The 23,215-nt window shown below is 44.6% G+C and overlaps 1 protein-coding gene and 3 non-coding genes across 5 annotated transcripts; all 4 read left to right on the forward strand.

Annotated features, from left to right (window-relative positions):
* Positions 1-2,065: 2,065 nt before the first annotated feature.
* LOC110486198 (importin subunit beta-1) lies at positions 2,066-22,580 on the forward strand. 2 transcript variants are annotated; one of them, XM_021557622.2, is made up of 22 exons: positions 2,066-2,436; positions 3,502-3,560; positions 7,082-7,264; positions 7,518-7,718; positions 7,954-8,106; positions 8,382-8,450; positions 8,562-8,651; positions 8,977-9,087; positions 9,498-9,599; positions 11,104-11,328; positions 14,187-14,378; positions 14,899-15,029; positions 15,540-15,687; positions 15,900-15,971; positions 16,394-16,538; positions 17,468-17,550; positions 17,891-17,998; positions 18,305-18,448; positions 18,842-18,947; positions 19,442-19,556; positions 20,023-20,184; positions 20,578-22,580. In XM_021557622.2, coding segments are annotated over exons 1-22 (2,640 nt in total). In that variant the 5' UTR covers positions 2,066-2,396; the 3' UTR covers positions 20,579-22,580. The 2 variants fall into 2 exon arrangements, with proteins under 2 accessions (XP_021413297.1, XP_021413298.1); XM_021557623.2 differs by having other exon boundaries at positions 8,382-8,441.
* On the forward strand, positions 17,637-17,780 carry LOC118938633. Its single transcript, XR_005035840.1, has one exon. It is a non-coding gene; the product is annotated as a small nucleolar RNA SNORA79 (small nucleolar RNA).
* On the forward strand, positions 18,506-18,649 carry LOC118938634. Its single transcript, XR_005035841.1, has one exon. It is a non-coding gene; the product is annotated as a small nucleolar RNA SNORA79 (small nucleolar RNA).
* On the forward strand, positions 19,110-19,253 carry LOC118938632. The gene has a single exon (XR_005035839.1). It is a non-coding gene; the product is annotated as a small nucleolar RNA SNORA79 (small nucleolar RNA).
* Positions 22,581-23,215: the final 635 nt, after the last annotated feature.

Genomic DNA, 23,215 nt, shown 5'->3' on the forward strand with positions numbered 1-23,215 from the left:
TATAATGGTGTTGATGTGAGCCATGACCAGCCTTTCAAAGCGCTTCATGGCTATAGACATGAATGCTACGGGTCAGTAGTCATTTAGGCAGGTTACCTTAGTGTTCTTAGGCACAGGGACTATGGTGGTCTGCTTGAAACATGTTGGTATTACAGACTCAGACAGGGAGAGGTTGAAAATGTCAGTGGAGACAATTGCCAGTTGGTCAGTGCATGCTGGGAGCACACGTCCTGGTAATCCGTTTGGCCCTGCGGCCTTGTGAATGTTGACCTGTTTAAAGGTCTTACATAGGCTGCGGAGAGCGTGATCACACAGTCGTCCGGAACAGCTGATGCTCTCATGCATGTTTCAGTGTTACTTGCCTCGAAATGAGCATAGAAGTAATTTAGCTCGTCTGGTAGGCTTGTGTCACTGGGCAGCTTTTGACTGTTCTTCCCTTTTTTAGTTTGTAATAGTTTGCAAGCCCTGCCACATCCAACGAGCGTTGGAGCCGGTGTAGTACGATTCGATCTTAGTCCTGTATTGATGCTTTGCCTGTTTGATGGTTCGTCAGAGGGCATAGCGGGATTTCTTATAAGCTTCCGGTTTAGAGTCTCGCTCCTTGAAAGCGGCAGCTCTACCCTTTAGCTCAGTGCAACACCCAGAGAACATTAGTGGCTGTTCCTGAGAAAAAATAATACTGCGTGGATGTTTAGGAGTTTGATAACAAGGAGGAGGACGGTAGGAAAAAAATATATTGGGTATTGAGTTGACTGATACCCCATTTCATTGATCCCCAATCATTGGGTAAAGCTGTACTGTGTAATATGAATGATACCCCATTTCACTGCTTCACATTCCAACCTTGTTTAACATGATCTAGACTAAATATGGCATGATTCCACCAATTGTAACGTTCTGCATCACTTTCAAATAGGTACTTTTATTTTGAAGACAACCCGCACATTCCACTATTGTGCCTAATCCTTATTGTAGCTAGCTTCACAACCCGGTCCCGGTCGAGCATCACTCGCCAGCTGCTTATAACGTTAGCTTTGGGAAACAGGGTTAAGTAGCTGGCTAGCGATTTATTTTCATTAACTGAAGTTGAATTTTAATAGGCGAACAACAAGTGGCTACCTAGATAATAATTACAATGATTCCTAAATCATTACTAAGAATAATGAAAATGACTGCAGTTTCTACTGGTCATTGTTTTCAGGCTGGTTGTATTGGTGCTAGCTAGGTACCAAGCTAAAGCCTAGCTAGCTTCCCCAGAAGTTGCGGTCGAACAAATAACGCTTTATTACCAAAGCGGTATTGTAAACACTTCGTTAGTGGCAGTTGTTTGCAGACTTTTTTGTACAGCTGTGACAATGCTACTGATATTAGTGGTGGCGCTTGGCTTGCACGTGTAAATTCAGAACACACAACATTCTATAATATAACTGTGTTATTTGACGTGTCAAATTAAAAGCGTATTTAGCGGGTAAAATAGTGTTATTTGACGTGCATCTTTTTTGACACGCAAAGAGCCAAACGGCGTTCCATAGAATGTAGCTGCTATCAGTTAGTGTACAGGTGCAATAAACCGACTGGCCAGCTCTGGAGGGCAGCTGTGACAGATCAACCAAGACTTTCGCTGACCAAATCAAAAGTGCCCTGGATGGCAGGCTAAGGGACGATTTATTTGTGAACTTTGTTCAATTATTATTAGTAGTACACTCTTCCATGGCTTACTTCCATCACGTTCATTGGAAATAAATTAAAAGTTATCGACAGTACATAAAGTATAGGGGGATTACTTAGATACATACATGAGTTGTCCCAACTGAAATGACGGTTAAATGTCATTACATTAGGCTAGCCATTTTGTCCACTCCACATTTGGTTTAGAATTTATTGAGAAGTCAGATCATTTTATGGTTGATTTAAGTACAGGACAGCAAAGTTACAACAGTTGGCTAATACTTTACCTATTTGAACAAGCGTCAAGTTTTGGTAAAAAAAAAAGGAATATGTTTAAGGTCCAGAAAAGGTGTGCGCACATGAAAACGCGCTCGCGCGGAAGATAGGGAGGAGTTTTTTTTTCTTTTTTTCTTTTTTCATAGAAGCGGCGCGTGATATCCTTCCGCGGGAGTCGAGCAAGGCCCTTTCCCTCCCGACAACACAGAATGAACAAGCGGCATTGCTGCTTAAACAATTTTTTTCCAGGTTCCGCGTTTGGAAATAGCCCATATCCAGAGTAAACTAATCGGCTGGGGGATACTGGGCGTGTGTGTTTTTCTCACCGGCTTTCGTTGATTTATCCACGGTCTTGTTACTTTGGTTGAACACTGAAGAAATATAATCCGGGGTTGAGTTGTGCGCGGCAATCTAACTAGCTAGCGACTTCTGTGTAGAGTGGTTGGGACAGAATGGAGCTGATAACAATCCTCGAAAAAACTGTCTCTCCAGGTGATTATACAGCTCCATATACTTATCTTTAACATTTGCCATGTGAAGAGTTTAAGCCAAGCAACTTGACATATCTGTATTTAATAACGATAACGGGTGAAAGTTAAATCAGAAAAAGGGAGGAGGAAATGCCTAGCACTCGGCTAGCTAGGCTGCTAATGTTACGGCCTACTCACTCTGCGGATGCGGCTTCTGTGGTGAATTCGCTAACATGCTAACTTTTAGCACTGTTAATAGTTTAATCTGGGCGGCATTGGCCGAACTGCCAGTTGTCAAAATGTATTATCCGTTGAAAAAGTTATCACCCAGATAGTTGGTCATTTTGATGGGATATTTTTACTGGTTTGATACGTATAGTTAGTTACCTATCAATTAACTTGGCTAACTAGCCATTCATGTGCAACTAAATCGGCCCTGCCTTGCACGCCCGCTAACTTTAAAGATTAATATCTAAGTACTGTATCTAGCATGTGCATGATGTGCCGATGTGATTTTTTTTATTTTTAAGAAAATGCCTGGGCTCAATCGTGTAAACCTTATTAGGTGGTATACGCTAGCTAGTGAAGTAAACACTTGTGCATTGCCCGTGGTGATGTAACATGTAGAGCGAACTACGTTAGCTAAATAGTTTGATACGAGTTGGTTAGCTGCATGGCTAACTTAATCGTTGGCCTCTAGTAGCTATCCGCTAGTGAGCATAGCATCCCCGGTAGCCAGCGTGTTTGCATGACATGGGTCACCTGTCTAGCTAGTAGGGCTTGATAAATTGTCTATTTAATTAAACTAGTTAACGAACTAATCTGGCATCGGGAAATGTACACCCACAATTTCCCAAGTAGATTTCCCAATTATCGCAGTAGCGGTGAACGTGATCACTGGTGCGCACTGTACACACTAGCTAATGTTAGCTAGGTAATCGTGGTAGCCTAGCTAGCTAATCGTTCTAGCTAGTTAGGCAATGTAGGAATTGCAGATGCATGCTAACAGAACTTTGCTGCTTCATGTTGTAGCTGCACTAGCTATTCACATTGTATAACGCTCACATTTTCTCCCTCGCCCCCTCAGATCGAAATGAACTGGAGGCGGCACAGAAGTTTCTGGAGCAGGCGGCAATTGAGAATTTGGTTTGTATAACTACACATTTTATCAGTCAGACGGATAATATATTCCGGTCACATTCAGGTCTGGCGCCAGAAACACAGGGCATGAGCGCATTGAATTGAATTGCCGGCGTTTTCAACTGGGCCCTTTCTCCATTTCAACATTATGGCAGCAGCGTCACACACCTCAGCTTTCGCGAATGAATGGAGACCTAGCATTAACCCACGTTAGCTAGCTAGCACACCAGCTACACCATTGTTGGAATCCAGTGCCTTGGCATGATCACTTGAGCACTAACAGAATTTCGACAAATGTCCGTTTTCAGTGATTTTTAAACATTTATTCATTCAGATTAATTTCACTTGAGCGGTATAACCCCGGGATCGAAAAACGAGTTCAATGATAGTGATGGATCACTAGCAGGGCGGATTACGCTGTTTTGATATGGACACATGTGGCTAACATGTTGTAATTTTATAGCTGCATTTGATTCCGTATGCTATTCATGTAACTAATAGTTAACCGGAAAGCTGCCTGATAGGCTTTTACTAGTGAGCAAGAGCACTCCTCCCCCCTGACAGATGTCCATTGCATTTTTGGAGTAGAAAGCAAAAGAGGGTGTAGCTAGCTGGCTAGAGAAGAGGAAGTAAGGCGTGATCAAGGCCTGTCATTGAACTACATTTTTGCATAGCTATTTAGCTTTGAAATTAGTCTCCTTGTGTGTATGCACTCTGCCTTTTGAGGAAACATTTATGCTATGATAACTATTTTGGGCAGTGGCAGATCCCCATAGAAAAAGCTAGTTTGTGCAAGGTGTGCAGGGCTCATTTGAACGGAAGTGGCATGGTACCAACATCTGCCACTTAACCTTTCTCGTGCTAGACTCTATATTGTATAGTTATATATTGTTATATATTCTGAAGAGTAGTCAAAAGCTAAACATTGATTGTGTATTCTCCCATTTTATTTGGCCACATGTCCTTATGTAGCTTTTTTTCAAGTCAAAATAATATAATTATATTTTACATTTTAGTCATTTACCGGACACTCTCATCCAGAGCGACATACAGGAGCAGTTAGTGTTACGCGCTTGCTCAATGGCACATTGGAAGATTTTTTTTTTACCTAGTCGCCGCAGGGATTCAAACCAGCGAACTTTCGGTAACTGCAAGGCACCTCAAAGGTCTATTGCTTTGTTTGCTGGACTGTGCAGCTCTGTTAATGATGAGTCACATAATTGGCTAGGCAGATAAAAAACTATTAAGGGAGTTTGACCCAAATCAGTAGTCAGAAGATGTCATGGTACAAGTGTTGCTAAATGGCCTTCTTTTGTGGTGCCCTCCTGTCCTTCATTATCATTAAAGACTGCATTATGATTAAACCCTATCTGTCTTTTAATCCATCAGCTAAATGGACATAGAGATTTCCTCTCCTAATCAAAGTATTTGTGCATACATTTTTTATCTCCAGAAAGCCTAGATATTGACACCAAGCTAGACACTTGATGCCTCATAGGCCCCACTAATGGGATGATCTTGAATAGGTGTCACAGATGAACTCAAGTCTAAAATTGGTCACAAAGCAGAGTATACAGTTACTTCCGGAAAGTATTCAGACCCCTTGACTTTTTTCACATTGTTATAGCTTTGTTTTTCTCTCCCCGCAATTTACATACACTATCCGATAATGACAAAGCAAAAACAGATTTAGACATTTTTGCCAATTTCTAAATTATAAAAAAATCACTTATGTAAGTATTCAGACCCTTTACTCAGTACTTTGTTAAAGCACCTTTGGCAGCGAATCCAGTTCAAGTCTCCTTGGGTATGACGCGACAAGTTTCTCCCATTTTCTCTGCAGATCCTCTCAAGCTCTGTCAGGTTGGGATGGGGAGTGTTGCTGCACAGCTGTTTCCAGGTCTTTCCAGAGATGTTCAAGTCTGGGCTCTGGCTGGGCCACTCAAGGACATTCAGAGACTTGTCCCAAAGCCACTCCTGCATTGTCTTGGCTGTGTACTTATGGTGGTTGTCCTGTTGGAAGGTGAACCTTCGCCCCAGTCTGAGCTCCTGAGTGCTCTGGAGCAGGTTTTCATCAATTATCTCTCTACTGCTCCATTCATCTTTCCCTCGATCCTGAGTAGTGTCCCTGCTGCTGAAAAACATCCCCACAGCATGATGCTGCCGCCACCATGCTTCACTGTAGGGATGTTGTCCGGTTTCCTCCAGATGTGAGGCTTGGCATTCAGGCCAAAGAGTTGAATCTTGGTTTCATCAGACCAGAGAATCTTGTTTCTCATGGTCTTAGTCCTTTAGGTGCCTTTTGGCAAACTCCAAGCGGGCTGTCATGTACCTTTGACTGAGGAGTGGCTTCCGTCTGGTCACTACCATAAAGGCCTGCTTGGTAGAGTGCTGCAGAGATGATTGTCCTTCTGGAAGAGAGGTTCTCCCATCTACACAGAGGAACTCTGGAGCTCTGTCAGTGACCATCAGGTTCTTCGTCACCTCCCTGACCAAGGCCCTTCTCCCGCGATTGCTCGGTTTAGCCGGGCGGCCAGCTCTAGGAAGTCTTCTTTGTTCCAAACTTCTTACATTTTATGGTTGATGGAGGCCATTGTGTTCTTGGGGACCGTCAATGCTGCCGACATTTTATGGTACACTTCCCCAGATCTGTGCCTCGACACAATCCTGTCTCAGAGCTCTATGGACAATTCCTTCGACCTCATGGCTTTGTTTTTGGACTGACATGCACTGTCAACTGTGGGACCCTATATAGACAGGTGTATGCCTTTCCAAATCATGTCCAAACAATTGAATTTACCACAGGTGAACTCCAATGAAGTTGTAGACATCTCAAGGATGATCAATGGAAACAGGATGCACCTGAGCTCAATTTTCAAGTCTTGTAGCAAAGGGTCTAAATACTTATGTACATAAGTTATTTCTGTTTATTTTTAAATTTGCTAAAATGTTTAAAAACCTGTTTTTGGTTTGTCATTATGGGGTATTGCTAAGGATATTTTTTTATTTAATCCATTTTAGAATAGGGCTGTAATGTAAGAAAATGTGGAAAAAGTCAGGTGGTCTGAATACTTTCCAAAGGCACTGTATATGTAAAATAGAGACCTTAACCACTTACCAGGACCTGAATGAATTTAGCAGTTTGTTGTTTTGGTTACACATTACACATCTGATTTAAAACAACCACACATGGATCAAATGAGATTTGGGGAGCCTGCTGCTTCCACTCACTGACTGCAGCATGAATGGAATTTAGTGTCCAAATTGTTTTGCTGTTGCATACAAACCTGCTCTGTCATGTCTGTTGATTGATTACTAGCCTCCTACATCCTTCAGTTGCTGAATGTAACTGTTGAACACTGTTCAGAATCACTGCAGTGAAATCTTAATCATGCCTGGGACTGAAGGACTGTGGCATTTGACTTTTTTTTCTTACCTGTGTTTTACTAAACCACTACCATCTTATGGCCCGATTGTGTAAAAAATACATTTTAAAAACTCTCCCCACCCATTCTCCCTTTCTCCAGCCCACGTTCCTGGTGGAGCTCTCCAAGGTGCTCGCCAACCCTGGCAACACCCAGGTGGCTCGCGTGGCCGCAGGGCTGCAGGTGAAGAACTCACTCACCTCCAAAGACCCGGACGTGAAGACACGCTACCAGCAGAGATGGCTTGCCATCGACGCCAACGCCCGGAGGGAGATCAAGAACTTTGTAAGGAGAAACTCCTCTTCTACCTCTTAGTGCAGATTTATTCATACTTTCTAGCTTCAGTTGGCTTTTATGTGGTCCCCCAAAATAATTTAACCTCAGAAACCTACCCTGCCAAATGACTAATTGGACTAAAGCCCTTGCCTCCTACAAGAACCAATGTTCTCTGTCTCACTTGGCTTCGTTCAGCCAAATGCACCAGTTGATTCACCTCTAACCCCCCCCCCCCCCCCCCCCCCTTTTCACTCCCCTCCAGGTTCTGCAGACCCTGGGCACAGAGACGTACCGGCCCAGCTCGGCCTCCCAGTGTGTGGCTGGCATCGCCTGCGCAGAGATCCCCGTCACCCAGTGGCCCGAGCTCATTCCCCAGCTGGTGGCCAACGTGACGGACCCCAGCAGCACTGAGCACATGAAGGAGTCCACCCTGGAGGCCATTGGATACATCTGCCAGGACATAGTGAGTGCCCCTGGCACACACACTTCCTCACATGAGGATACCATGGTTAAAACCTCAATCTATCTACTGTAATATGGAACTTGTGACATTGTGTCCTCGATAACAATTGCACAAAGACAAGATTCCAAAATTGAACCTAGGCTAAATTGTTTTCTTTGTTTTCCAAAGCATGTTTCGCTGCAGAGCAGACGTAACTTACATGAACAACTGTCTTCTCTCCTCCCCTGTACTGTAGGACCCTGAGCAGCTGCAGGACAACGCCAACCAGATCCTGACAGCCATCATCCAGGGCATGAGGAAGGAGGAGCCCAGCAACAACGTCAAGCTGGCTGCCACCAACGCGCTGCTCAACTCACTGGAGTTCACCAAAGCCAACTTCGACAAAGAGGTGTGTTTGTGTCTCCCGCCCTGCCTGTGTCCCACTGTTAGTGTTTAAGTTCCTCCTTTGTCGCCTGCTGTGACCCCAAAAATGGAAAGATGAAATGGACAAATCTGAGCTTGTTTATAGACTTAACTATCTGGTCTGTGATGAGAAATCATGCACCACGCTGAATGTGTGATGGATAACCCCTACCACAATATCTGAGACCTGCACACAAGGTTGGGTTTTGAATGCTTTGTCTATGGGCCTGTCATAACAGTGAATGGGTCTGTGTTTTCCAGACGGAGAGGCACTTTATCATGCAGGTCGTCTGCGAGGCCACACAGTGCCCAGACACCAGAGTGAGTATCGTGAGTTTCTCTTTTCTATTTAAAACCTTTTTTGGCACATTTATTCATGCGTTCAGCCAATAATCATATTGTTAACCAATGTTGGTGAAATGCAATGTCTGTCTCCCACAGGTACGAGTGGCTGCCTTACAGAACTTGGTGAAGATAATGTCTTTGTATTATCAGTACATGGAAACGTACATGGGTCCGGCACTGTTTGCGGTAAGCAACCCCCCATGCGGCAACTTGGGTCTTGCTCTGTGGTCTTTCGATGTGCTTCTATTTCTTTCTGAAGAACTTAAGTCGGAGAACTCCAAACAAGGTCTTGATGGACCTTATCAGTTACTGATATTGTAGCGTCGCTTGTTGACCACTTGTCTGGTCTGTGATGAGAGATAATGCACGACGCTGTAAATGCCTGATGTGTAACTCCTACGACAATATCTGAGACCTGCATGGACACCAAGGCCAGTAGTCCATATCAAGGACGCTCCTTTAAAATGAACATCCTGACCCCCCCCCCCGGTCTCTGTCCTCCCCCGAACAGATCACAATAGAAGCCATGAAAAGTGACATTGATGAAGTTGCCTTACAAGGAATCGAGTTCTGGTCGAACGTGTGCGACGAGGAGATGGATTTGGCCATTGAAGCGACTGAGGTGAGCCCCGCCCCACACACACACACGTGCTTTCAAACGTGTTTTAACTCGATAAACTAAACACAAGGCAACACTGCAGCCCACTAATGGAAATGTACACGTTTTATATTATAACACCCGAAAGGGTCAGTTAGCCGTGTTTGCTGAGTGACGATCTAGCTCACCTGTCTGGTCTGATGAGAAATCATGCACCACGCTGAACGCCTGATGGATAACCTCTACCACTAAATCGGAGACCTACACCTACCTTGTTATTTTGTTATCACACCATTAGTCGGCCATTAAGCTGACGTCTCTTACCTCGAGGGTGTTTATTTTAGGCGCAAAATGCATACAGTGGAGAGTTGCACAACAACAAAAAGGCAAATATTCCTCTAAGTTTGGTACATCTTTCTCTCTCTCCCCCCCAGGCATCGGAGCAGGGTCGGCCCCCGGAGCACACCAGCAAGTTCTATGCCAAAGGAGCCTTGCAATACCTGGTGCCCATCCTCACCCAGACACTCACCAAACAGGTACCCAAGAGAAGAGCGCGCGGCAGTCATTTTACACCTCGTTATCCTCTTCGTTACACATTAGGGCACAGATTTGATGGGACACAATTTAAGTGAAGCGTCTGTATGCACCACACAACATTTCAGTCTGCCGTTTTTAGTGTGTACCCCAAGGCAAGATTCCTTGCAGTTCACAGCCCAGCCTGGCTAGCACAGCCCACACACAATTCTAAGTGAAACCATGTTAATGAGGTTGGAGGAGGGAGAAATCGACCAAACAGATTTGGATTAATGTGAAGCATGTGAAAAATGCCAGCCACAGGGTGTTGGAAACCTTACCCGGAAAGGGTAAGCCAGCCCGTGGAAGTGAAGGCATCCCCAGCCAGTTTGTCCTTGGAGAGCAGGGCAGCGGTGGTGACGCTACATGATTTAATGTCAGCCAGAGACACTAAAACGTCCATCCATAATATCTTTATAACCTAGAATGATCCTGTAGAGTGAGACATACTGATTGATAAGGATATGGGTGAATCATTTCCATGTATTAACATCTCTGTACAACACTAATGCCTCTAGCTGGCAGAATCCTTAATCTTGAGATTAAATTAAGATTCTGCCTCCTAGGAAAACCTGTCTGGTCTGTGGTGAGAAATCATGCACCACGCGGAACATGTGATTGATAACCCCTACCACAATATCTGAGACCTGCAGACATGTATTTTTAATTTAACCTTTATTTAACTAGGCCTGTCAGTTGAGAACAAATTCCTATTTACAATCACGGCCTACACTGGCCAAAGCCGGACGACGCTGGGCCAATTGTGCACCGCCCTATGAGACTCCCAATCGCGTCCGATTGTGATACAGCCTGGATTTGAACCAATGTGTCTGTAGTGACGCACCTAGCGCTGAGATGCAGTGCCTTAGACCGCTGCGCCACTCGGGAGCCCGTATTAAGGGCTGGGGGGGGGTGGCTCCTCACCCATCCAGATGCCACCATTTTGTGTGTAATACCACATACAACATTGTTGATTGTCCCCCCAGGAAGACTTCTACTGCTACCACCCATTCTATAATAAGTACAAGTGTACCATGTGAAGTCTAGCAGGGAGGTGTGAGGATTTCTGTACGTGCCACCCCAGTCTTATCTATTAGGGGCTTTAATGAGACCCACTGTACTTGTCTAGCTGAATTTGTGTGTCACATTTGGTCTGTCCTGTTATTGTGTGTCCTTTTGTGTAGAATGTCCTTGTTGATGTGAATGTAAGCTTTTTCCTTTGGGTCTCCTTCCCCTCTACACGATCGGGTCATCTCTCCCAGCATACCTTTTTATGTAAATGTTTTTCCTCTCACCTCTCCTATGTGCAAGTCCAGTATAGATTCCTTTCATACTTCTCCTTCCCTCCACCCCCCTTCTTTGTTCCTCTGTCAATAGACATTTGGTTTTTATCCCTTCTTTTCTCGATGTCATAACGTGTCATGTAAATGCGTCTCCTCTCATTCACCCCTCTCGCTTCCTCCTCAGGACGAGAACGACGACGATGACGACTGGAACCCGTGCAAGGCGGCGGGCGTGTGCCTGATGCTGCTGGCCACGTGCTGCGAGGACGACGTGGTGCCTCACGTGCTGCCCTTCATCAAGGAGCACATCAAGCACCCCGACTGGCGCTACCGAGACGCCTCGGTCATGGCCTTCGGCTCCATCCTGGAGGGGCCCGAGCTCAACCAGCTCAAACCCCTCGTCATTCAGGTGACTAACTTCACCAAATGTAGACATGAAGAGCTATTCTTGTAACGGCTTCGCTCAATTCATTCTAATTAACCTAACAATTATGACACACCCCTCACTATTGTCATTGGTTGCACTAATTGCATTCTTTGACTACTCAACCTGGTTCAAGCAATCATGACATTTCCCATGAAGAAGGCACAGTGATGCCGAAACGTTGGTTTACCCAATAAATGACTGGCCGTTTTTATATAAAAATAGTCGCACACTATATATCTTAGTTTATTCGGCGTTAGTCGGCACCTCTGCACAAAATACTTATCTCTGGGTGTGGGCCAGGTCATTCTTTTTATTTGACAAGACATGCCATAAATGGAACACCACCATGTTATGATCTCAACCTGCAGCTAACACATCAGATAGAAGAGGAGTTTTGATTATCTGTTAGGAAATTCTTGGCATAGTAGGGATGGGATGTTTGGCTCTTTTGACTGCCTCGGATTTTGTCGACTCGTTCAGTCAAAAGAACGACTCGTTCGGCTCCTTTTGTTCATTTGAGTCAGTAATGCCCAGAGCACGCAGGACCCCTGGCCGGCGAACGCCGAACTGAAAACTCAAGTCATGATTCCACCAGCCTCTTGTTCACATCTCGTTCACCATAGGGGGCTTATTGGAGCCGTCATTTGTGATTGAGACGTGTGAAACTGTGCTTTAAACAATGTACATTTGTTGATTGCTAGGCACACGAATAAGATTATTTCTTTATTCATTTGAAATGGGGTAAGGTTGTGGCTCCAACCGGACGAGATTATGAACGACTCCTTAAATGTCTCCCGTGAGGGTGACGTGCACCGTGTTCAAACTGCAGCCCCCAGGATGATTCATTGTAGAGTTTGCGTTTGTTTGAGCAGAGGCTCTGGTTCTAAAGAAATGCTGCGCCAATGATATTCAATAATCAATTAATTGCATTCATTCTTCATGCGATCAATTATCAGTTGTAAACATGCATTTTTTCTTCTCGACGCTTATGATCTATTTCCCCGTGCGCGTATGACCGATGGTTGGTGGTCGGAGTGCGTCTCTGGAGCCGCTGAGCCGGAGGAGCGTGTATTGATCCCGCTGTAGGTAGGAATCACTGCGGCCAGTACTAGCAGGTCAAAACGAAAGACTATAAAATGAACCGGTCACTCAGGAGAAACAAATCACGCGTCTCGAGTCAGTAAAAATAGTTGTTTATAAAGAACGCATCGTTCGCCCAACTGCACATCGCTAAGGCAACCAGCTCAAGCCCCTTGTCACACAGGTCAGTACACCAGCTTCCGCTGCATTATGATACCTACTTACTGATACGACCAATTTTCCCCCAAGGGGAAGTTTCACAGCAGCATAGACTAACATGCATACCAACAATCCACCGTCTGATGGGTGTGTCGAGCAAGGAAGAGAATTGCTTGTGGCCAAGTAGAAATGTATCTGCTGTAAAGGTCATTATCTCTAGGTTGCAAGCATTTCTCAGTTTCCTTGTGTTGCACGCCCATCAGATAATGCATTGTCTTTTCTGTGTGTTTTTAAACTCCCTTACGGTTAATAATGAAGCTATCTGCAAGTTTCAGTAAATCTTTAGATGAACCACAATCTACCCTAAGTTGTTGCCAGGGTGATCGGGTATTTCCAGACGTGTTCATTCACAAGTAGGGTGGACTGGAGAGGCTGTGAGGAGGCGGTATCTGCTGAACCACCATGTTCTTTGGTTTCTGTGTGTATGGCTGCGTCTCAAATGGCTCCCTATCTGGTGCACTGTTTTCTGCCAGGACACAAGTAACGCGTTATGTAGGGACTAGGGTGCCATTTGGGATACAGACTGTGTGAAATCCTTGGCCCCCAAGCCCTATTGAACTGTGAACTGAAAGTGGGTGCTTGTCTCAGAGTGAGCTGGTGATAAGCTTGTGTAAGTGTCCATAATCCGAGATAAAAACTTGTCGTTCACTAGGTACCAAATTCAAAAGAACTGACCTGATGTTATATTAAAATCATGTTTCCGTTGTAAAACGTGAATATGTGAACTAATAAGGCAGTATAGAACCTTGTATCTGGTCGGTGATGAAAAAGATTGTACTCAAGACCCTTGACAACCCTGATGTTTAAATAGGATTTATCTGAGACCTGCACAGACAAGTTCAGTAAAGCTGGATTTAGACAAACTCTGTAGTAGTTATGGGGGGGAAATTGACAGTTACACATCGGAATGTTGTTTTTGATGATTAGTATCGTTTTGACAATAATCGCAATATTTTTTTGCGCTAGTTCGCTGTTCCTGCACAGCTTTTTTTTGCAGGAAGCCAATTTGTTATCAACAAATTGTATTTCCATTACTGATAAACTCATTTTCTCATGGCTCTCTTGTCTGTCTGCAGCAGGCATATGTTTGGAACATCGAATCACAATAAAATCACACTATCGAATCGCAATATATTTAGAATCGTAACGATACGTTAGGTCCCTGGCAATTCCCAGCCCTACTCTGTAGAGGCTCTGTGACAATCCCTGGTGGCCCCTTTCCCTGTTTGTCATATTTGACAGATGCTACTGTTGTAAAATCTTGTCCACTGCCCTCCCTCTCCTTCCAGCCCCTACCTCTCTCGCTACACTTAAATACTGCTGTTATATTAACAGTACCTTCCTTTCTCTGCCCATCCATGCCGGTCTGTTTACTCTTGAACCCTGGTTAACAGTACTTAATAATGATTAAATTATCATTTATTACATTTCTATAGCGCTTTTCATAGGATCTCAACGCTCTTAAATGGGGAGACTTCATGTGTCGTCGTCCCCGTTCAGTGACACTACCGGGGTTAATGCTTTTCTTTCTCCCTTCCCAGGCAATGCCCACGCTGATTGAGCTGATGAAGGACCCCAGTGTTGTGGTGAGGGACACCACGGCCTGGACAGTGGGCAGGATCTGTGAGCTGCTGCCGGAGGCGGCCATCAACGAGGTGTACCTGGCCCCTCTGTTGCAGTGCCTCATCGAGGGCCTGGGGGCCGAGCCACGCGTCGCATCCAACGTCTGCTGGGTGAGACACAAGCTAGAGACGCTTTTTGATTTGATTAATTTGACCATTTTTAAAAACGCAATTCGGCAACACGTGGATACAAAATGCATTTAAAATTGAGGATCACGGAAAACGGTAAACAGCGTATTTCCATTGTGGGTCTCCACCACACATGCCGCAGTAGTACTTTGTTAATCCCACAGATAAGGATTTCATCACCACAAGCTTCAACGATATACTGCACAGTACAAAGACACCACTTGCTCATTTACAATTGATGCCGTAGATCTGTCCACCCCACTCGAGTGAAATATGTTGCATCAAAGTACCTGTAGTTGAGAGAGATACCTGTCAGGTCTGTGACGGGAGATCATGCACCACACTGAATATGTGATGGATAACCCCAACCACAGTATCTGAGACCTGCTAAAGACAGTTTTTTATTTTTTTATTTTATTTTAAGGACCAAAAATAATGATTCCTGATTTTCATATGGATGCCCTCGTAACTTCTCCTTCCATCCCTTTCCCTCGACCCTCAGGCCTTCTCCAGCCTGGCGGAAGCCGCGTACGAAGCCACAGATGCAGCGGAGGACCAGGAGGAGCCTGCCACGTACTGCCTCTCCTCCTCCTTCGAGCTCATCGTCCAGAAACTATTAGAAACCACAGACAGGTAGGCAGGACTGTCCAGAAACGGTAGACTGGTAAGCAGGACATGGGGATGGAACGTCGCCTTCTGTTGTCAGGACTGTAGAGGTTTAGAAACCTCAACTTTGCTAGTCAAACGAGACATTGTGTCTGGAGGATTTCTGGAGTTAGCTGGAGACTTAACTCTCTGGTCTGTGATGAGAAATCATGCACCACGCTGAACATGTGATGGATAACCCCTACCACAATATCTGAGGCCTTCAACGACAAAAATGCATTTGGAGATGTAGAATGGCGTTAAAATCTACTTCCTCAGGAAATCCTTTGAAGCCCTTAGCTGTATATACCCTTTTGAAGGCTGTGAGTCTCTTATCCAGTCTTGCCGTCATAGATCGCTCAGGTTTATGTATTTAAATGCACCAATTTTTTTTGCTAAGAATTGCACATATTTCTGTATAATATAAAATGCAAGTAATATTACTTTCTTGATGCATAGTAATGATTGTAAGTTATGTTTTCCCTCTGTGTCCACCAGGCCGGACGGTCACCAGAACAACCTGCGTAGCGCGGCCTACGAGGCCCTGATGGAGATTGTGAAGAACAGCGCCAAGGACTGCTACCCAGCCGTGCAGAAGACCACCCTGGTCATCATGGAACGCCTGCAGCAGGTCCTGCAGATGGAGGTGGGTCCCAACAGAGAGAGCGGTGGGGCAAACCTTTTTGGTCTGTGATGAGAAATCATGTACTCACTACTCTGAAGAGCTCTGATGTTTACTTAAGGATTTATCTGAGACCTACTCTAAACTATTAGACATTTTGCTTGGATTCTTTTCTGTATTGAATAAACTCCCATTGAAGGAACTGTTGATTTCATGTGCTCTCTCTCTCGCCTCAGTCTCACATCCAGAGCACGTCGGACAGAATTCAGTTCAACGACCTCCAGTCTCTACTGTGTGCCACCCTGCAGGTGAGATGAGCTGACTTCATTCAGTTTGACCCTCAAACTATTTCAACCTCCCCGAACTAGAGGTAGAAGAAGAACACCTAGGGGGTTCCATGAATATATTTAGCTGTCTGAGTATTTTAAAGCCTAAGAAAAGACAAGAAAAGCAATATACATTTTTAGTACTTGTCTGATCTGTGACAAGAGATCGTGTACGGAAAACCCTGATGACACTAGGAAGAATCTGAGACCTGCACAGACATGATCTAAAATGTACTAGGAAAGGAGAAGGCTTTATGAGGAAAGGTACCGTAGACGGACACCCAGCAAGTAAACAACTTCTGGGTTGGAGTTCTCCTCTTTCCCGCTTCTCACAGTAGCTAAACGACTTTCGAGTTAGCCTGTGCTATGTTAGGTTAACCCTTTCCCTCCCCACTTCTCTATAGAATGTGCTGAGGAAGGTGCAGCACCAGGATGCGTTGCAGATCTCAGACGTGGTGATGGCCTCCCTGCTCAGAATGTTCCAGAACACCGCCGGCTCCGGGGGTGTACAGGAGGATGCGCTCATGGCCGTCTCAACCTTGGTGGAAGGTGAGCCATTTAAAACGGTCACACTGTGGTGGATGGGTAAAAAACAACAACATTTAGTTAGATGGGTCACACACACACAGGGTTTTCTACGCACACCCTCCGCCCACTTTAGTAGGATGAATTATGTTTATGTGAATCTAAGCAGTTAAACCTCGTATCTGGTCTGTGATGAGAAATCTTGTACTCAAAACCCTGAAAACCCTGATGTTTTAATAGGATTTATCTGAGACCTGTTTCCAGCCGCTTGGTCAATGTGAATCTGATTTCCAGTCTTCTAGCAGTATGTAAATGGTGTGTTGTATGTCCAGTGTCACATGCCTCACTGAGCATTTTTACAAGCACACTAAAAAAATCTGTGTTATGGCAGTGTGGCATTAGTCATGTAATCGTGTTACTCTAACTGATCTTAATCGCTGTAAGGTCACAATCAAAGTAAACATAAGCCAATTAAAACAGCTCTGAAAACCAGGTATCTTTGGAAAGATTAGGATGTATATAAGCGGCTTAATCGGTGTTCCAGCGGCGTATTCGATCGGTGCGTGTGCTAGCACCAGCAACTATAGCCTCCATCTTTTGCGCGAGTGAAGTGAGTTTGGACCAAACTGCAAGGATGAATCTTAGAAATAGTTTTCACATACAAACTTTTTATATGTCTCAACTCAGAATCAAATAGGCTTCCCAAAAATGACATGGTCGCTATGGTAACGTTTATTTTGATTGAAGAATTTCTGCATTTATCAAAGTGCCAACCAGTTAGACTGATTTTAGATATGTCCATATGTCCATATAACCAAAATTATTAGGGAAATTGTTAATTTTGCAAAGCATGTAAACATTTAAATCGAATTGTCATATTAATTTTTACTATTCACAATAATTGTGTGCATGTAACCAGACTCAATGTTCTGTAATGTCTTCTGTTTCCTCAGTTTTGGGCGCTGACTTTCAGAAATACATGGATGCCTTTAAACCCTTCCTGGGAATTGGACTGAAGAATTATGCAGAATATCAAGTGGGTTCTATGATATTTTTTTTTCTCGGATTATATTCATATTAATCTCTTAAAGTAAAAAAACAAACAAGTTTCTTCCCTTCCACTGACGCCTGTTCCTCTCGCTGCTCTGAGCTGTGGCAGCTGGGATTTTGGGTGGTCACAGAGTAACGCGGGGTCTATTTCACCCAGTGTTCATGAGGTAGCAGGGCTGCCATTGTCTACACTGGACTTTGCGGGACCCCACACTTGAAATTCACTGACTTAGTAGCTAAGTACCTTCTAGTAATGCTTGCTGTGAGAGTCGACACTCATTATTTCACCTAGCTACACCGCTTGCCCTCCCTCCCTCCCTCGTCAGGTGTGTCTGGCCGCGGTGGGCCTGGTGTGTGACCTGTGCCGAGCCCTAATGTCCAACATCCTGCCTTACTGCGACGAGATCATGCAGCTCCTGCTGGAAAACCTGGGGGTGAGTTGCACTTTAGTTTCTGCCAGCTGTGTTGGTCATACTGGAATGTGCAGGACCGTACATTTTGAGTTTTTTTTTTATTGTAGATTTACAGCCTCTGTTTTATTGATCGGTTACTTAGTAGAAGCGTGTAAATGTCTTGGTGTCAAGCTGACCGTAGACACAGCAACAAAAAAATATCGGGAAGAAAAGGGGATATAATTCCAGCTGTCTTTGTTCATATGGGTTAGGTTAAGTCTTGTAGATATTCATAACGTTTTTCACCTGTACTGACTAAGGGCATGTGTGTGTGTGTTGCCCCTGCAGAATGAGAATGTGCACCGGTCGGTGAAGCCCCAGATCCTGTCAGCGTTCGGAGACATTGCCCTGGCCATCGGAGGAGAGTTCAAGAAGTACCTGGAGATCGTCCTGGACACCCTGCAGCAGGCGTCGCAGGCACAAGTCGACAAGGTAGAACAGATGGACACGCGCTGTACCACATTGGCATCCCCCTGTTTCATTTGACCCTGACACCTGTTCCTCTCGCTGCTCTGAGCTGTGGCAGCTGGGATTTTGGGTGGTCACAGAGTAACGCGGGGTCTATTTCACCCAGTGTTCATGAGGTAGCAGGGCTGCCATTGTCTACACTGGACTTTGCGGGACCCCACAAGTTTCTTCCCTGAGCGTTTTTTTTGTAGAACCTTGTTAAGCATGCCTCTTCCGGGGTTTGTTAGGGATATTAGTATTATAGTGGTCAATAGATAACAATGACAGTTGCGCTCCTTGATGCGGTCTGTCCTCTATCCCGCTAACCTGCTGTGTGTTTTGGTTCTCTCCCCCCCCCCCCCCCCCCCCTCCTGGCAGACGGACTATGACATGGTGGACTATCTGAATGAGCTGCGGGAGGGCTGTCTGGAGGCCTACACTGGCATCATCCAGGGCCTGAAGGGAGACCAGGAGAACGTGCACCGTGAGTCCGCCATCCTCCCACTGTCATAACTAATCTACACATTTTGTGGATCTAGTATTTTGGTGTTTTGTGCGACTATGGTATTGATATTGTGTCTTGAGATGCCAAATGTACGATTTTCCTGCACTAGTGTTTACAGTAGAGACTGAGGAGTCCTTCCACTGACGCCTGTTCCTCTCGCTGCTCTGAGCTGTGGCAGCTGGGATTTTAGGTGGTCACAGAGTAACGCGGGGTCTATTTCACCCAGTGTTCATGAGGTAGCAGGGCTGCCATTGTCTACACTGGACTTTGCGGGACCCCACACGTGCCCATGGTGGCACACTGAAAAGTCTGAAAATCGGCAAATGCCACTTTTCCTAACACACATCCTTAATCACCTCTTCGTCTGAATTATGGCAACTTTGAGTGACTATTGGTCATCTGTCTCCTCCTGTCTTAATTATCATGATTGCGCTGAACATTGTCTTCCTTGCATCGTTCTGTCCTACCTGTAGCTGACGTGATGCTGGTGCAGCCCAGAGTGGAGTTCATCCTGTCCTTCATCCATCACATCGCTGAAGACGAGGACCACTCTGACGGCGTAGTGGCAAACGCCGCCGGACTTATAGGGTAAGGCAACTAGGATTATCTCAGTGGTAGTGACGCTTGCTTTGTGGATCACAATAATACTGAAGATTTTTTTTGGTACGACATAGCATAAAAATGTTAGGGGCAGCTTGGGATAAGATGCGCGGAGGAGGGCAGGTGATCTCAAGGCATGAAAGATACTTCATGATTTCTGATTTAAAAATTACACAAATAATTATACATTTTTTGTTGATCTGTCTGGTCTGTGAGATATTGTACTCAAAACCCTGATGTTTTAATAGCATTTATCTTAAGCCTGAACAGACCTGGTCAGTAAGAGACTTGAAAAGGAGTTGTTTGAGGTAGCAGGCCTCTAGATCGAAGTCGTGTTTCCAGCGACTTGATCAATGTAAAACGGTTTCCTCCGCTTCCCTTTGCAGTATGTAAATAGTCATGTTCCTGCCTGACGTGCTTAGTTTAACCCTTTCTCCCTCTTTCCTCTCCTCAGAGACCTGTGCACAGCCTTTGGGAAGGACGTGATGAAGCTGGTGGAGCTGCGGCCCCTCATCAACGACCTGCTGACGGAGGGCCGGAGGTCCAAGACCACCAAGACCAAGACGCTGGCCACCTGGGCCACCAAGGAGCTGCGTAAGCTCAAGAGCCAGGCCTGGTGAGTTATTGTCCTAATGCCCTACTGACTGACAGTCACCCCTACAGCACCTTTAGGGCGTCACAAAACAGAAAGGGAATAGCTAAGGGATAAAAAAAAAATGTACGGTTTGAAAGTTAATGTTGCGTTGGGAGATACTTATTCAGGAAGTGCGTGTCTTGTCCATTATTATTTTTTTCATTATGGAGATGGCGTGAAATTGTAACCTTTAGTGATTTCATGAAAGAGCATGTATAGAGGGTAACTTGGTGACCAATTCTGATATCTATAAAGTCACCAGAATTTCACTGGAGCAGCCTAATGAGAGGGATCACTATGTGCATGGAGCACGTGAACACCGGACTTTGGCTCCTTCAGCTAATAAGCTTTTCTTCCTATTTTCCTCCTCTACAGATTTCATGCTGGTTGGGGATAAGATGGACAACAATGAAAACGCCCCACTGGAATTTCTTCTGTCTTTTGCGTCGTGTCCGAGTTAAAGCAGAAGTGAAGCGTGCGCTGAGATGAGTGTCTGAGAATGTGTGAGTGAGAGCGAGAGTGAGCGAGGATCGACGTCACACCACCTTCTGAGTACAATTCCAGCAGTTGCCGGCAGACCAGCAGCGCCCCACCCCTGAACCCCCACCACCACTTCCTTAGGCCCCCCCCCCGCCACCTTCTTCTTCGGCCACCTGTGGACTGATTCTGACTTGACAAGGACTCCACACAAAAACGTGGATCGCTGTAGCCGGCTAGTTCTAGAACTCTTCTGAAAAAAAACTAATATTAGTCTACAACAGGATCACCAGAGCAGATAAATAAAACTGCCAAAATGTGGTTTCTTTTGAGGGAAAATACAAACAAAACATGATACGAAAGAACGCGACTATTTTGCTCTTTGACCGATCTGTGGAAGATTTACTTTTTCCCTTGTCATTTTTGGGGGGTTTCCTTCAAGCACTATATGGTTGTGGACTTGGTCAATTTTACGCAAACGTGAACTGAACCGGAATCCGAAAAATACAAACTTTTGGGGTGTTAGAAATGCGCCTAAAGGATCACTGCTGGAGTTGAAGGAAGATGAAACGAGGGGGACGAGCAGGCGGTCTCCACCCCCCTCGTCTCCTACTTCTAGCCTCTCTGATATCCCCCAGCCTGCCCCTGCAAGGAGCCCCCACAGTGATTCAGGGGTGGAGCTAGCTGACCAGCCTGGAAGATGAAGTGTGTGTCTGTGAGGGAGGGGATTCACTGTCTCCACACCCCCACCCCCCCCGGTTATTTCAAATAAATAATAAAGCTTGACGCAAATTCAGTAAGATATATTTCTGATGCTGTTTGGGAGAGGGCAGTGGGGGCCCGGTAGATTACTTATTGGCAGCACTTGAGTGAATTGGCAAGAAGGTGTTTATTTCCTGCAAGAGAATCACTGACAAATGTTCACCGGTTCAATTTTTTTTTTTTTTTTTTTAATGGCATCAGTAGTTTCTCTTCATCTTCAGTGTGGGCTTCTAGATAAACAGACCCTTTCTTGCCAGCCCCGTTAACAAGAATTGGTGAGGATTTATGCGTTGAGTGCATCAGGATCAATCGAGGCTATGGGAACACTTCCAAAATAACTACATTTGACATGTAACACTTTATCTTCTTAGTGTTAAGATGAGCAAGGAGTAGAAAACGAGTGCCAAATTTAGACTACTCGTCATAGGGTAAAATACAACAAGCAAACACACACTTGCCTAAAGCATGCAGTTCAGAAAGAAATCTATTGAACTACATGATGAACAAGTGAATTGGGCTTGTTTCAGTTCCCATTTGTTGGTTTCTCGCTGCACTTAGTTGGAAAAGGGTCACTCACCAAGCTGTTAAAATGAGAATCGACTACGTTTGTACAAGGTTATATTTTTCCATTGCTATGAAAAGAAACAATAAAATGATATCAAACATTCCCCAAGCAGTTCTGGTACTTTGGTCTGTATTTTCTTTTGTTTCTTGCAACTGTTTGTAATGCACTGTGATGACTTTGGTGTCCATGGCAACGCTAGGTTGGTCGAGATCTCCTCCCCCCAGAAACTTCCAGAAAATGTATCTTGTCTATATTGGCATAATCAATCGGGTTCAATTTAACTTGTCATCACTGTTTTGTACTGTTTACGTTCTCCAATGCCTACGTGTTGGATATGAGGCGTTTTCCATTTGATTTGAGATTGGACATTTTTTTGCGGTGACTTTGGTCCTCACACCACTTTGGATTGTGTAACATTGTCCTCATGGGCTTGGCTATTTACACCATGTCATGTGTTGAAATGATATTAAGAATTGCAACATGAATATAGAATTGTGAACATTATGACAACCTGCTTTTTTTCTTTTCTTAATTTCCAACCTAGTAAACTAATAAAAATCTATATTGTACTTAACACTGTAACCTTTCAATGTTCTTCTGTAAATGGCTGTCACTTGTGTCTGCTGACCCTTATACCCTTGGATTGAGTGTGTGTAGATCATTATTCTATCTTGCTTAAAAGGAAAGTCCGCTAAACATTACTTTTGTCCCTCCAGACATTAACTTGACAGGTTGATCAATTTTTCAAGTGCCAGTAATGCACAATTTTGGCATTTTATTCACCATTATGGTGCACTACTTCTGAACAGGGAGCATAGACAAAGTACATTTGATCTGAGCAGAATTTGGAATAGTTATGTTAGAAGTTGACCCCAACCCAATCCTACGGATAACGGGAAAGAAACATGGAAGTGCAGTACACTGTCAACTACCAAATACAATATATTGTCAGGTGTCGGGTCACTGCTAGTGCCCAGCTGACTGAACTGCAAGTGTTGGTTTTATTTCCCCACAACTCAATTTAAAAGTTGAAATGGTACAGTGCTGTCTCATAAACCTGCCATGCTGATTTGGACAGAAATGTGACTCCGTATAAATGGGTGAAATGCAAAACTTGGCTCATTGTGAAGGCTACATTTGCTAAGAGAGATACAATGCATCTAAAATAGCACATAGTGAAATTAGAAACCGGGTGGTTAATTTATACTT

This window comes from Oncorhynchus mykiss, chromosome 13 (genome assembly GCF_013265735.2).
Source record: "Oncorhynchus mykiss isolate Arlee chromosome 13, USDA_OmykA_1.1, whole genome shotgun sequence".
Classification (NCBI taxonomy): Eukaryota; Metazoa; Chordata; class Actinopteri; order Salmoniformes; family Salmonidae; genus Oncorhynchus; species Oncorhynchus mykiss.